Source organism: Epinephelus moara, chromosome 1 (genome assembly GCF_006386435.1).
Source record: "Epinephelus moara isolate mb chromosome 1, YSFRI_EMoa_1.0, whole genome shotgun sequence".
Lineage (NCBI taxonomy): Eukaryota > Metazoa > Chordata > Actinopteri > Perciformes > Serranidae > Epinephelus > Epinephelus moara.
The window spans coordinates 10,665,296-10,680,012 of record NC_065506.1 but is presented as its reverse complement, the minus strand read 5'-3'; the positions used below and the strand labels follow the sequence as shown (position 1 = coordinate 10,680,012).

The 14,717-nt window shown below is 41.3% G+C and overlaps 1 protein-coding gene across 1 annotated transcript in view; it reads left to right on the top strand.

Moving 5' to 3' along the window:
- The window catches only part of adamts18 (ADAM metallopeptidase with thrombospondin type 1 motif, 18), a 78,946-nt gene extending 65,495 nt beyond the window's left edge, over nucleotides 1–13,451 (top strand). Inside the window, exons 19-24 of the mRNA XM_050047563.1 lie at nucleotides 1,568–1,772; nucleotides 4,917–5,111; nucleotides 7,128–7,198; nucleotides 7,364–7,529; nucleotides 11,032–11,227; nucleotides 12,517–13,451. Of these exons, the coding sequence (XP_049903520.1) occupies nucleotides 1,568–1,772; nucleotides 4,917–5,111; nucleotides 7,128–7,198; nucleotides 7,364–7,529; nucleotides 11,032–11,227; nucleotides 12,517–12,632 (949 nt within the window). The 3' untranslated portion in view covers nucleotides 12,633–13,451. The remainder of the gene's footprint in view (nucleotides 1–1,567; nucleotides 1,773–4,916; nucleotides 5,112–7,127; nucleotides 7,199–7,363; nucleotides 7,530–11,031; nucleotides 11,228–12,516) is intronic.
- The last annotated feature ends 1,266 nt before the right edge of the window (nucleotides 13,452–14,717 follow it).

The window sequence follows — 14,717 nt, the reverse complement described above, 5'->3', positions numbered from 1 at the left end:
GTGCAAGCAAAATAAGTACAGATGGGAAAAGTCCAAGTACACCAAACCACACAAATGTAAAAATGCATAAACCTGGGTTTTTAAAAAATTATACTTTCTTAAGAATCCTGGTTGACATGGATATAGCAGCCTGTTTGGCAGAGAAGGTAATTTTGTATATGATTAAGCATAAAAAGTTAAGTCAAACTCAATATTAGGTGGTGACTGGTGTCCAGCCATACAAGTGCTACAAATGCATGGGTGAGCTTCTCAAAACCTCCCCTGCAGTATTGCACTCTTTTACCTCATAAAATGTCAGTTATTGAAACATTTCAGAGATACAAATTACAGCTAGGTCAGTGGTGGTTTGCAGCGAAGCGGAGTGGCACTTAGGCCACTTTTCCCCAATGATATATTGTTATTTATAAGCCAGGCAAAACAGAGGAGAAAAAAAGCAAACAGTCCCCAAAAATCCCAAACCGATGCTTTCGGGTCCCAATGGTTCACATCTTTCCCATTTCCAAATTGCAGTTTAGTCCTGCTGCTTCATTTGTCTGTGGCGTTTGAAAGAGAATGAAAGCATTTTTCTTTCCCTGAAGCAGGTCGGCGGCATGGAGGAATGGTCTTTGCGGTAGCATGTCGTTTCAGAACTGGACTGAGCCATCTGCCCATCTCTCCATCTCCCTCTTCTAAGCTTGTGGTTGTCAGACCACTCATTTGCTGTAATCTCCCCCTTCAGCCCCAATGCCAAGACAGAAGCTATTTTAGAAGCAGCAGTAGGCTTTCATCAGTGGCGAAGCAGGATTTCAAAGACACCAAAGGAGAGAGAGGACACGAGAGGCAAAAAGCATTGGACAGAAAAGAGAGGAGATTGGGAATAAAATGATGGCAGGAGAGAGGACAGGTGAAAAGAGAACTGAAAAGAGGAATGAAAAAACAGGAAAGGACAAAAGAGAGGCATGAGGGATTGTAGTCCCCATCTGTCCGTAGCCTTTTTGTATGCTGTATGTTGCGGTTGGCCTTGGAGACCTGGAAAAGCTGTTATGGAGAGCTGTATATACAATATGGTCGACATGTTTAGTTTCAGATCTGAATAGTGCGGAGAGAGGTGGATGGATGTGGATATATATTTCGGCCTGTGTATTTTCTTTGACCTTAACTAACAATTTGTGAAATGACAAAGATCAATGTGTAAAAATATTTGGAGTATTTTAAAAAGCAGCAGGTTTAGATTTTTATGAATCATAACTTTAAAGAAAAACAAGAAAAAACAGCTAGTGTAACCGCCTAATAATAAGTGGTTTTCAAAAGTTTTTGGTGTGTTAGTACTCACTGGTAATTTAGGGTGAAATTGTGTTTTTCTGCGTGTGTGTTTTGGCCCAAAATAAGTTCAGCAGATTAGAGTTTGAAGCTGTGGTTAGCCGTCCTGATTAGGAGCTCAGTAATGTGGTTGGTATCCTGATGACAGAGGCTGAATTTTCTCCATGGCAGCTCCTTATAATGTGTGTATATATGAGCTAATGTATGCATCATATAATATATACCAAATCACTACTTACACATACTTCCTATTGGTGTCCCACCACAGCTGGGCAACAGGAGACTGGGGTCCCTGCAGTCGCTCGTGTGGAGGAGGTCAGCAGACAAGGACCCTGCGCTGCCTGAGGAAGGTGACTTACCAGAGGGAGGAGGTGGTGGTGCACTCCCTCTGCCCCGTCATCTCTCCGGCCCAGGTCCAGCCGTGCCACACCCAGGCCTGCCCGCCCGAGTGGAGCACGGGATCCTGGTCACAGGTGGGTTTGTGGCAGCATTTGAAATGTTTTCCACCACAAAAGCAACATGCCTAAAACTTATCAGGTGAAATATATCCATATCTTCTAGATGGATCGGCACAAAATTTGATACCGCCATGGTCATTAGAAGAGTAATGCTGTTGACTTTGATGATACTGACTTTTCCCTCAAGAGGCTGACACTTGTGATTATTAGTGAAATGTCTTGACAACCCATGGGATGAACTGTTCAAACCAACCTTTCAACTAGACCGTCTTCATCAGGGTATTGGGGGTATCAATCGAAACGTTGGTACTTGAATAAAAGAAAACATTTTTGCATCGAGTCTTAGAGTGTGCGCCTGACATCTTTTTTCAAATTTGTATATTTTCATCAATGGTCAGCACCTCTCCAATCCTGGTGTGCGCTCCTCCTCTCTCTTAACCTGGTTTTCACTGACATAAGAGTCCAACATCTATTTTGATGTCATTATAGCCCTTTTTAAATAGGAATTGTGCAAATTTGCAGGAAAGCCCAATCAGCCTTCTTTCAGCATTGGCAGTATAAAAACAAAATCGGGGAGAGCAGCAAAATGCCGCCTACCTACTTTTGTTTATACAGAATGCACTTTTTCGGGGCATTGGGGGGCGCGAGCAAGTAATAAAATGCGTAGCTCAGCGTGTGATGTAAACAGTGACGTGCTCCGAGGGAAGCCGCGGCTGGTCAGTCCTTCTGCGATTCTCTCGTAAATCGGCCCATTCTTCACCGTTCCTGTCATCTGACGGTTAATGGCCTCTTTGTTTGTGAGGGCAAGGAGGGCGCGCAATTCCTTGTCTCCTCAGTTGCTCATCTTTACAGTGTCTGTCAGGTGCAGCGTCATCAACAGCTCCTTCCACAAGTCATCAACAGCCCCTCCTGTTGCGGAAGGCCGCCTCAGTCCGTTTAAACTAAAAGGGTTCCACCAATATGACTACCCTACGAGGTGGAAAATTGGGCACCTCGGATCAACTCGCCAATCCGGCTCTGTGTGTCTAAACGCTCGCAGCTTGCCGGCAAAACGGCCCAACATTCGCGGAAAATCTGGCAGTATAAAAGGGGCTATTTACATTTGTTGCTGGTAGTTCTGAAGACTGTTAGTTCTGCTATGACTTGAGTTTGTTTCTTACTTGACACAGTGAAGCTGACCTTGCAAACATCGTGACAAAATCAACTTTGATGCTACAAATCTTTATTTTATGCTACATTTTATACAAATTAAATACATGCCATGTATGTAGTCGTTACAGCCCTTTTTTCCACAGCAGACATTTCTATTGTCAAACTGGGACTGTACGACATTAACAATGGCTTTGTTCTATCCAAGCGTCCCTGGTCCATGGCAGCATGACAGTGAGCCTCTAGGCACAACACCAGGACCTTGAAACTGAAGCAGCTAAATAGAATTCAGCCATAATTATTTTATTATTTACACTTGTGCTTTTGTGACATGTTAAAAAGGTCTGTAGTTGCTGTCATACTTGCTGTTCAAGTAAAGAAAAGAGAAGTGCTGACAGTGAGTTTAAAAGGAAAACGTGTTTCAATGCTGCTGATGAAACTCTCCTTCTGTTTCTTCTTTGTCTGCTGTAAAATCATTGTTTTGCTGTCAGAGCTTACAGGTTACGTGTGCCCGCTGTCAGAGGTAATTTGTTGGCTAAAATTCACGTAGAGCAATGCCAGCTTCAGCTTAAAACACACTTACATGTTTAGACATCTGCATGACAGGAACACGTGCCTGAGAGGAGATCCACTCACTCACACACACACACACACACACACACACACACACACACACACACACACACACACACAGAGTTTCCTATGTAAGCTGTCAGACGTTTCACTCATGCTAAAACAAACGCTCTGCTGCCCTCTGTTGGACATGTGGAGAACACTGAAGACAACCTACAGAATGTAATGGTGGCCCACTTGTTTAGATACAAAGGACTATTTAACTTATTTCCTTTGGCAGCTGCATTTTGTTAACTGCTAGCTGTTGAAAAACCATTTGTCTTCTATTTCCATTGTCATCTCAAAGAAATGTTTTCTCTTGTGCTCTTGTCCATCCTCGGGACTGGGGGAATTTACTTTGAACAGTTGGACGAGAATGACCTCCTCTTGCACATAGTAACCAAACAAAGCCATGAATCACAACAGCCACACAAAAGTGATCATAAGTCATTGTCTGGTTTGCAATCAACCGTTCTTGTAAGATGTTGATTTGCAGGATTGTATTCATATGTTTTTTTGCAGAGCCAACATTTGATTAGGCCATTCAATCCTATGGCTAATAACCAAGTATGACTGCAATGTGTGAGCTGGTTCCTCTGTAACCACAGTGCATCACACACCAGACAGCACTTTTATTTGCTCATTTCACCTTTATACAATATTAATAGCCTGGCAGCAGATCTGTTGATTAGCTGGTGTGACCTGCACAGTCGGGACACTCAGCTGTCATTCAGCCATCATTCTTTTGGACACTCTGGACTATTTTGTCACACCAGTCCGAGTTCAGTCGGCGGTCACGCAGAGGCAAGGCCACTCTCCCTGAAAAGATCAATCGGACCTTTCAGTGACAAAAGGACAACTGGGATGTGTGTTTGTGCATGGCTGTATATGTAAATGGATGTGCACAGATGTGTGTGTGTCCTTTGTCTAATAAATTAATGCAGTGTTATTATATAAACTGCCATGACTGCTGCGGTTGTCAGTCCCAGCGGAGCAGTTTGAATCCGTCGTCCACCTCTGCTTTTCAGTCGGAGTTTACAGCAGCACTGGCTACTTTGATGGGTTGGGGTCACATTCATCTGCGAGTTATTGGTTTATTGTATTTAATGTAAGGCCATAATGGGCTGTCATCAAACCGGTGACCTTCTGTTTGCTTGTATACCATGTGATGAATTACAAATGCATGTACAGTGCCAAGAATTTAACCTCTGTTAATATGATGACAGCTGAAGGTTAAAGTAATCATAAGAAAGTATAAGACTAAGTTACACTGTATGTGCATGTATGTATGATTTACTAAGTGTGTCATTAAAGCTTTACCTATTGAACCACTAATCTCCTGAGGATAAATTATTGACTTTTGTGACTTTTTTTTACTTCCTTCCTGTCCACTCACAGTGCTCCAAGACCTGCGGGCGTGGACTGAGGAAGCGGAGTGTGTTTTGCCGCAGCACAGATCCTGGGGCCAAAGCGGTGGTGGTGCCCGACAGCATGTGCAGACAGCACCACAGACCCAAAGCCCAAGAGACCTGCGTCCTGCGGCGCTGCCCTAAGAATGAAAGGCTGCAGTGGATCCCCACTCCTTGGGGAGAGGTAAAAAAGACACATGAAGCTTGAATAGCAGTAATGATAAAAGTGAAATGTCTTCATTTTCAGTTTAATAATTTCAAGGAAAAATCCGCCCTAAAGCACTGAGAATCACAAACAGCTTTTGATGATGCACCTTGCTCTGTGGGTCCATTTTGTTGCTTGGTGCCGTGTTTGTCTCGCTCCAAATGTCACCTCACACTGACTGAAACACTTCCAGCACAGCTATGATTTGCAGCCTTATCAGGAGTAAACATCACGCTTTGATGTCAGTACTTCAGAGTTAAGAAAACAAATGCCTCTCACTAGCGCTCTCATTTTTCAAAAATATTTATCAATCATATACGGAGAGCTCCATTATAGAACAGAGAGAGCAGTTTTACAGCCAGCAGCCTCAGTAGACCAGAATGCCATGCAACATCAAGACTCGTGCTTTATGGGGCTGGAAAAAACTCAGCACTGCTCAGTGTCAAATCCCTTCACTGAGCGTGTTGAAAGGCTAACTGGTAATTGTAGGAACTGGATGAACTGGACTGGAAGTAAAGGGAAAATGAATAACTAAAAATTGATAGTAAAAAAAAAAAAACCCATTCATCCACCACACCTCACTCCCTTAGTGAACTGTGTCACTCTTAATGCAGTGTCAACTTACTTTCTTGTGATACATTTGTGAGGTTTTTCTTGTAAATATACCACTTTAATCTCAGATAATATCCAAGAGTGGCTAGTCCTAGCCCTAACCATGACCTCTTTGCCCTAATCCTGACCACATCTGACTCTTGACGCATCAACTTGATGAGTACTAGCCAGTCACAGCATGCAGTAGAATCCATAACGATTTGTCGTAGGGATGGGTGTAAGTAGCTTAGTAGCTGCAGTGTGACTATTGTCACCCAACTGCAAATAGACACCATGTAAAAAGAAATTACAATATGCTTTCCACAAAAAAAAAAAAAAAATATATTTTTAAGCTTTCTGTGTCAACATGTTCAACCTCTTTGCAAGTAATGTAAGTTAGAATATTGTCACACGGAGTAAAGCAGCTAAAGCTAAAAAAAAAGCTGTCAATTTAACTGATTATGATGAAGATGTTCTTCTTTTCCATTTTTAAATATACTGCCAAGTTAACATCTTAAGTTTTGAACATATGGTTGAACAAAAACACACAGTTGGACAACCATACCTTGAGTATTCCTGCCACCATGATAGAAAAGAAATTACTTGTAACTTCAGAAGTTTCATTTATGAGCAAATATACCAGAAATAACAAAAAATGTATTTGCTATAACTTTTTATGCCAACAAATACTCCAACAAGGATTTTTTTTTTTACAATTTCCAACATACGCTGGCTGTCTCCAAAACTAATCAGTGACCTCCAAACAACTTGGGGGTTTTGAATACATTATTTGAAGAATTATTTTTATAATATTATTTTTTTATTAAATCTAGGAAGTTTAATCTATGTTTTTGTGGCTCCATACAAGTATTTCATATATATTTATGTTTGCCAGTAGCCATCAGTTGAGATAGCATATTCTTTTAGTGTGTGTGTCAAAGATTTGTGATTTCACACCTGCCTCCGTGATATAAATTCTTCTTTGTTCTCTTTTATGTTAAGTGCAGTAGTTTGAGTGAGAGGGGGTGCACCAAGTTATGCGCTGAATAGTTCATGTTGCTGAATATGGAATGATCAAGGTCAGCAAAAGGTTAGGTTTGCAGCACAAGACAAGATAGATAAGCAAGATAAAACACAGTGAAGATACTTAGCTCCCAGAATGGTGGTTTGGATTTTGAAAAAGAGCCAGACACATCGAACACTCACACACGTACATATGCACTGTCTGCTCATCAAATGTAATGGCTGAAAAATACTCAGTAGAGCACTTAGTATTTTGGCTCTATTGCTACAACGAAAAGTGACCTTGTGGTGTCTGCTGCTATGGGAACCTGCCGCATTACACACACACATTCACAGAGTTCATTTTGTAAAATTGTCCCTCCTGCCTGCACTCTGTTTCAGTGCTCCAGGTCTTGTGGCTCAGGCATCCAGAAGAGAGAGCTTCGCTGTGGGGAGAGAGACTCACAGGGAGGGTATGTGCCTTCAACTGCACACCAAGACACTTTAATAGATCTGCACACATGCTTAATACCCCGCTGTGTCATCTGTGTGCTATCCTCAGAGTCAGAATGTTTTCAATATTGGAAGCTCTGTCGGAAAAGTAATTTTGAGCTGACAATCTGTCCTCTCCCACACAGGTATGTGGAGTTCCCCGTACGGAGGTGCAGGAATATGGCTAAGCCTTTGGTGGATCTCCAGCAGGGCTGCAACCGAGGTCCATGCCCAGAGCTCCCTCGAGTTATCCCTGGCAGAACCAGCTCCAGTGCTGTGGTCTTAGGCTGGTACTCCTCTCCCTGGCAACAGGTACATTTGTTCAGGCTTTGATCCTAAACTGTATACATGAGAGACTTTTAGTGCTACGTGTGCATTCCAGCTGACAGTCTTCCAATTCGGAGCTTTTCTCCCACACACCACACAACTGTGAAGTGTACTACACGGATATTAAATTGCATCCCAGGACATGTAACGCGTGGCTGAATGCTCAAACTATAATTTGTCATCATAGCCATGATGACACTTAGATCTCACATCAGTAAACTGGATATTTATCTCTGTTTGGGAGGATGGCTAACGACAGTCAACATTTGAAAGCTTTGTATTTCTCCACATGTAGAAGTGATTTCCATGGGACTGTAGTGAGAGACATTCTCTGCATTTACTGTGAATGGTCTTTCTTTCCATAACTAAAACACAAGCGCAAAAACACAAGCAAAACAACATAAGCTGCGTCATTAGCCTGTCCATCTGACCACCTTACTACCTACAGTAGTAACCAAGGTAAGATATTGTAACCCCAGTTCTATTAACACATATTGTGAGCTCCGCAAGTATTCAGGCAGGCAGGTCCTGATTGGCCAACTACATGATACAAATCTTGGAATCTCAAAACTCGTAATTGGAGGATAGTATTACCCGTAGAGTCCAGTAGAGGGCAGAGGTTGTGTGAGATGGAATGGAGGGTAGTCTCTATATATAGACTGTAGGCAAACCCCAGAGATCTTACCTCCGGAAGAAGAGCGGAGGAGCCCTGGTTTCCGGTTGTAGGCTGTTTGTAGTCCGTGTGATATTGACCAATCACGTTTCAGCCGGCTGCAGTTGTTGCCAGGTTAAACGGTCCATGCGGTGAACTAACGAGGCGGAACATAATTGGCGTCACTGCAAACTCTGAATCCATCGCAATGGTTCAGCATATTTACTTATATATAAACGGAAGTCGGAAACAGAAATTCACCGCCTCCGCCCAAATCAAACCGGAATGCCAAAAAATCGGGGGTCTGCCCCCAGAGGCTGTATCGCCGTCTGACGGAAGTCAGACGCCAAATACAGCTGATGGGTTCCGAGAATGAATGGAGGGTTACTTCGAAAGTCAAGCAGCATATCAACAGCTACAGGCTGTTCTCATGCACTGTTTGTACATATACCTACGAAAAGTAATGCACCACAGTTTGTATATTACACATGTAATAATGAGCCAGTAATTCTTTAATCAATCACGTAATCTGGAAAGCTGCGATCACATGAGCAAGGAAGTAGTATAAAGACTGGAAGTCTGAAAGACTTTCTTTTAGGAGACTGGTGTTCAGATTGTGTCAAACCAAATGGATTTTGAGATATTTTAAGGTACATCATCACTATGTTTTTTTCCTAAACCTACATAACTTTACTTGTCTATACCTAACTTACACAACTTTACATTAAGTACATAACTTTAAGTTAAGTATTCATGTCTACACCATTCGTGAGGTGCTAATTTGTTTGATATCATACAAATCGTTGTATGGGGATGTGTTGACAGCTAATTACATTAGTCTGTGAGGTTGCAGGTTATGTTAAAAAACAAGCTTAGATCACAATGGGCACATCCACTATGTAGTGTTTTAGCCCATCCTGGATGCTATCAGTTCACAGTAATGTTCATCTCTTTGGTGGATTTTGAAGGTGTAGCTTTAGCCTCACTCTTATAGCATTACATTGCTACATATTTAGGGCCCCATTTAACAAAAATTTTATTCTAAACTGAGTGAGCAGGAAACATTAAAAACCAGCCAGGGATGGCATTTTTAACCAATGAATGAAACTATTATTAGCATATTAGCTACAGCTGATAAAATCTGCCAGCGACTGTTTCAAATGGAAATACTGTCAGTTTCTGGTCTGAAATAAGAAGCCTACTTTTGTCCTCTTCTTTCTGAAATCAAGGGCATATTGTGTAAGTGATTACATGAAAGAACAGGAAGATTGACAGGCATAGTAACAGTAACTAAGGGGGGGCAGGGCTTCGAGAATGGTCAACTGAAGACTGAATCATAAAAGATGCGTGATTGCAATGTGACTGTGGAATTAAATGGTTCAAAATAAGGTCGGGAAGTGGTGAGAAGTGGGTATTATGCTCTGTTGTCTATAGCATCAGCGTTCCTTAAAAGTAGCTATGAGCAAAATTATCCCATGTTTAATCAGTTGCTTCTAAACTAACAAATCTACTGAAAAGGTTTTGTGAGATTAATATTTATTTTCATCTTCACCATCTCTCACTTTGATTTTTGTTTACCAAGAGGAAAAAAGTACATTTAATTTCGGAAAAATATCCTAACTGCTTGTCCAGAGGTTTCAGAGATAGGAAAAACCCTATCTTTTTTGTGTCATATCCTGTCTCGTACCCCTATCTTATCTGAACTTAAGAAATCCTAACTATATTGTCCACAGCAGTGCTTTACCACTTCATTACACTGCTTTTTACCCTCACAAAAAAGGACCAACTCAAGTACTCATTGCATTTTAAGATGCATCTCAACAAAACAGCTTACACAAGTCACAAATTCATATTTTCGGAACTGGGCATATAGCCCTTCGGCTTTGCTCGCTTTTCTCTGAACCCTCTGTACAGTACTGAAGTTGACTCGTCAAGCTCCAGGCTCCACAGAGAGTGACAGCATACTGATTCTGGTCAAGAGAGTCTCAACCAGGTCTCAATAGAGGAAACATTTTTCGTACCAAAAACCCTAAATGTCACCCTAAATTGTGATAAGGTAGGATTTCAGGTTTAGGATGTTTCTGTAATGAGGCCCTAGGCCCTTTTCTCTGGGAGGCCGTGGCACGATGAGGAAGGCAACACAAATTCTGGGCCAAAACAGCAAATCAATACAAGATGACAATGAATTAGCAATAGCTATAAACCACATCAGTCCCATACTCTGTATTGGAACTATGTTAAATTGCATCGTCTCTATCAAATAAAATGAATAAATGAAATAAAATAAAAAGTTGTTATTGTGTTCTAATAACTAAGTTTCACCAAAATCCTCAGAGACAGACAGTATAGTGTAGGTGGTGGTAATTCACAGACGTAGTATAGTTTGTGTGTGGAATGCACCTCAGATTCAATCCAAAAGCTCCACTCTGTTACTGAGTCTACTGGGGCAGGTTGTGTAGGCTACGTGTTATATCATCTATTATGCAAAAAGTCTTAAGGGCAACCTCTTATAGCACAGTGTCTTATTCTGCTTGATCTCAAGTTTGTGATCCCTGTACGTTTCCACCAGAGCAGATATCTCCTGACAGCTCGCTGGAGGGCAAGTACATGCTGGATGGGATGTTTGTTTTCTTCATCTGTTCTTTGTCTCTGCGTAGACTTTTCCTCCATCCCTCTTCTGCTCCTTTTATGATGATTTTCTTTTCCTCCGTGCACTTCAGCGTTTGATCTCCTTCTCCTATTTATATCTGTGTGCCTTTTCCTCATTTCTCTCCTTCTCATTCTGCTCCTCTGTTTGTTTCTGTCTCTGCTTTTCCTCTCCTGCCTCTGTCTCAGTGCTCCGTGTCCTGTGGCGGAGGAGTCCAGACTCGGTCCATCCAGTGTCTCCGGCAAGGTCGCCCTGCAGCTGGCTGCCTGCCCCACCAGAGGCCTGTCACTTCTAGGGCATGCAACACACACTTCTGCCCTGCTGCTCCCCTGGCTCCAGCACAACGCCCCGGCCGGGTCACAGCTGCTGCACCAACACTGAAAGGTAAAGTCGTCTCAGAAGGAAAGACAAATTCATCCAGTTTCATTCCCTTAGAAGCATAAAATTACAGCACTGTTTAAAGTTTGCATTCCCTGTTTTGGGGTGTTTTTTTCTGCACATCTTGATGAATTCTTCCCATAGTCTAGTGACAAGTAGCCAAAGTGAATTTAACAGTAAATGGTCCATCTGTACGGTATATGTTTGCATATATGTTATGTTATTTTTAGCCAAGCGTGGCTCCAGGGATGGCAATGTAATTCAGTCCACCACTTTGAGTCCTGACTTATATATATAGGATGGTTTGCCATGAGAGTTTGTGCAGATGTTCATCCTACTGATGTTTCCTTTAGCATCACCATGAGACTGACGTTTATGTTTTTTAGTGAAATATCTCTACCACTATTGGATGAAATGTCTTGAAATTTGGTACAGATTGTTATGTTCCCCTCAGGATGATTTGCAATATCTTTGACAACTTTTAATTTTAATCTAACGTCATCATCAAGTCACATTTTTGGTTTGGTGACACTTTGTTCTGTGAGAAAATACCTGGTATTTGTCAGACAAAAACAACCAATTTAAAGATCCACCTTGGTTTCTGGGAAATCTGATGGCTATCTTTCTTGATATCCTCAGTGTTTCTTGGCAGAACAATCAATAAAAAAAAATAAAAAAAATTGAATATAAAAGTGAATATAATCATCAGACTGGCACTGCCAGATGAATTCGCAATTGTGACTTAGTCTGGAACCTCTTGGTTCATTTTCAATCTCCAAGGGGGCATTATCAATGGCCGTAGATCAAAATGCTTCTGGATGCAACTGGACAGACCTACAACTAAACAGAGCAATGAAATGTGACGTAGCGCAGAGCGACGGACAAATGTAAATGCAGAGCTGCTCTGTGATGGTGTAGCATCAACATGTCTGTGAATGAGCGTTTTTGCCATCATAATTCGAAAATAGTATCTTAACAGAAAGTTCCACATCAGCTGAGCCATCTCCGTTGTTTGTTAAAATGCCTCAGTGGCGCTGCTCTGCATCATGACATGTTTTGCATAAAGCGTGACATCGTATGAAACCTGTCCCATTTCACATAAACAACTGAGATTGGCCGGACCTGGGTCTGGTTGGCTTAAATTTGTCTGAACAGAAGGAAGACCAGACGCATCTGCCAAAGCAAATAAAATATGAGCTCACAGATTCATCTGGTTCTGGGCTATGTATTCATGAGCCGCAGCTTTGGTTTGAACTGCTACTAAAAATGTGCCTTATTTTTTCTTTTCTCTGCAGATGAACACTGCATGGACCATTTCAGCTGGTGTCATTTGGTCCCCCAGCACGGTGTTTGTAACCACAAGTTCTATGGACAGCAGTGCTGCAAGTCCTGCTCCAGCAAGAGGCAATAGAGCTGTGATACCTCTGAGTCTGTGGCTTGGGGCCTCTGAGGGATACAACACCACAGAGGCCATTTGGGGGCCATTACACACAACACACAGAACTGTGCTCAACACTTGTGTGTTTTCTTCCTGGAGTACTTGACTAATGAATCTTGAAAAGAAGTAAAAGAGAAAAAAACATGGACTCTTTTTGTTAGAGAAGGCAGTGTGGCTGCTGATGCTCATCTGCCAAAGCGGTCAAGTCATGTCATCGATCACATCGGATCTGGAAAGACAATGCAAATTACAGAGCATCTGAAGACTTGTTGATGTAATATATATGTTGTCATTTCGTTGAGTGTTTTCCTTTTGAAACCTCTAAAGCTACAAGCCATCAAGAGAACAGGAAAGGACAATAGTGTTTTAGCTTGCTTACATGTATTTTTAAAGACGTCTGGTTTCATACGCCTTTATTTAAGTTATTATGGTTCGTAATATATGATTGTACATTTTGTCAGGTGTACAGTGGATCTGTGACATGTTATTTCTATGTTTGGATGTACCATAGCATTGTGCCAGTCACCCTTGGATCCACATTATGAGATTTATATGAGGCATTTGTAATCGATGGTGGGATGCCTTCTGCACTTCTCCTTCACACACTCTCTGCTTGTTATGTTTACTGCTGCTGAATCATTTGGAACAAGCTGGAACACAGTTCGTCCTGCGCATTCCATTCATGTTAGCGCTATAAAAACATGCCTGTCTGTGTACGTAAAACATTTTATCCAGTCACATTGTAAGTGGTCGCTTTCCTGTACGGTTATGGTAATACAACTTGATCATCTACCTGTCTTTTCTTTTCTTTCCTGCATACTCTCTATCAATACAGCCACAACGAGGGGAATCATGCGCTGCGCTGTCTGCAGTCCTGGAGGAGAGGAGAGGTAGGGTGAAGAGGGAGAGAAGAGGATGATTGCAGGGTGAGCGTGGGTGCAGTCTAGATAGTATGAGGTTTTGCTTTGTTAAGAGAGAACAGTGTAGGTGTGTTCTCTGCAGGAGTCTGGTCAAAATGCAGCTCTGATGTGAGAGTCTTGGCTGGAGGACTTCAGATGAGTGATGACACAGTCACATTCAGTTTGGTGTTAATCAGCCACCACCTGAGCAACAACGTAGTACCTGACCAACAGGACAGAAAAATTAGCATTGCACTTTGTTCACAATAATCAATCAAGAGATAACTTTAGATTACTCATCATGTTCCACACATCCATAAGCATCCTTATTCTCTATCATGTCAGTCTCTAAGTAAGCATTGAGCCAGTGGCTTGCTACTCATAAGGCGTCTAGACATCTTAAAAACTTCTGTTAAAAAAATAAATAAACATTCTTTCACTGTCTAAGTTCCTTTCACCGTGAAATAGGACTTAACCCTATGATAAAATGTATTTATTAAAACACTAAAACTGTTATATTTGACCCAGAAGTATCAAAAAAACATGTCAATCAAAATTTTCCAATTGTGTCTTTGACATCTAGATGTTTTTTTTTTTCCTGTAACACACCACAAGACAATGCTTCCTGGGCTCTGCAAATTTATTGAACCTTTATTTATATTCAGCCTTTATTTATACAGGATTAAATTGATTTAAATGCTGGAAAAAAAGAAACGTAGTTTGGTTGAGTTGAGATGTTGGCTCAAATTCCCTGAAAGATACCAAATAAAAAAAAAAGAAATATTTTGGGCTATATTTGTTTCAAAGAACTTACAAGTAACAGTAAATAAGTAACACAAAGCTTACACAAATAGAAAAACATGAATGCGTTTTGTGTGACATTGCATGATTAAAGATGTGTTTGTGCTCCCAGACACGTGTCCTGGCTGAAGTGAAATAAACTTTTTGTTACACACAAAGTATTCTTTTACATCATCTGACAACTGGAGCCAGGAATTATTTTGCACCTTTATTAGCCAACAATCAGTCTCAGCATTGATACGCCTATTCAGTTAAACAAACCAGCTCTTGATGGACACCCAATAAGTAACCAGTACACACAATTAGTACAGTGACTTGTAAAATAATATGCTAAATTTCTTTAAAACTACTCTGAAAC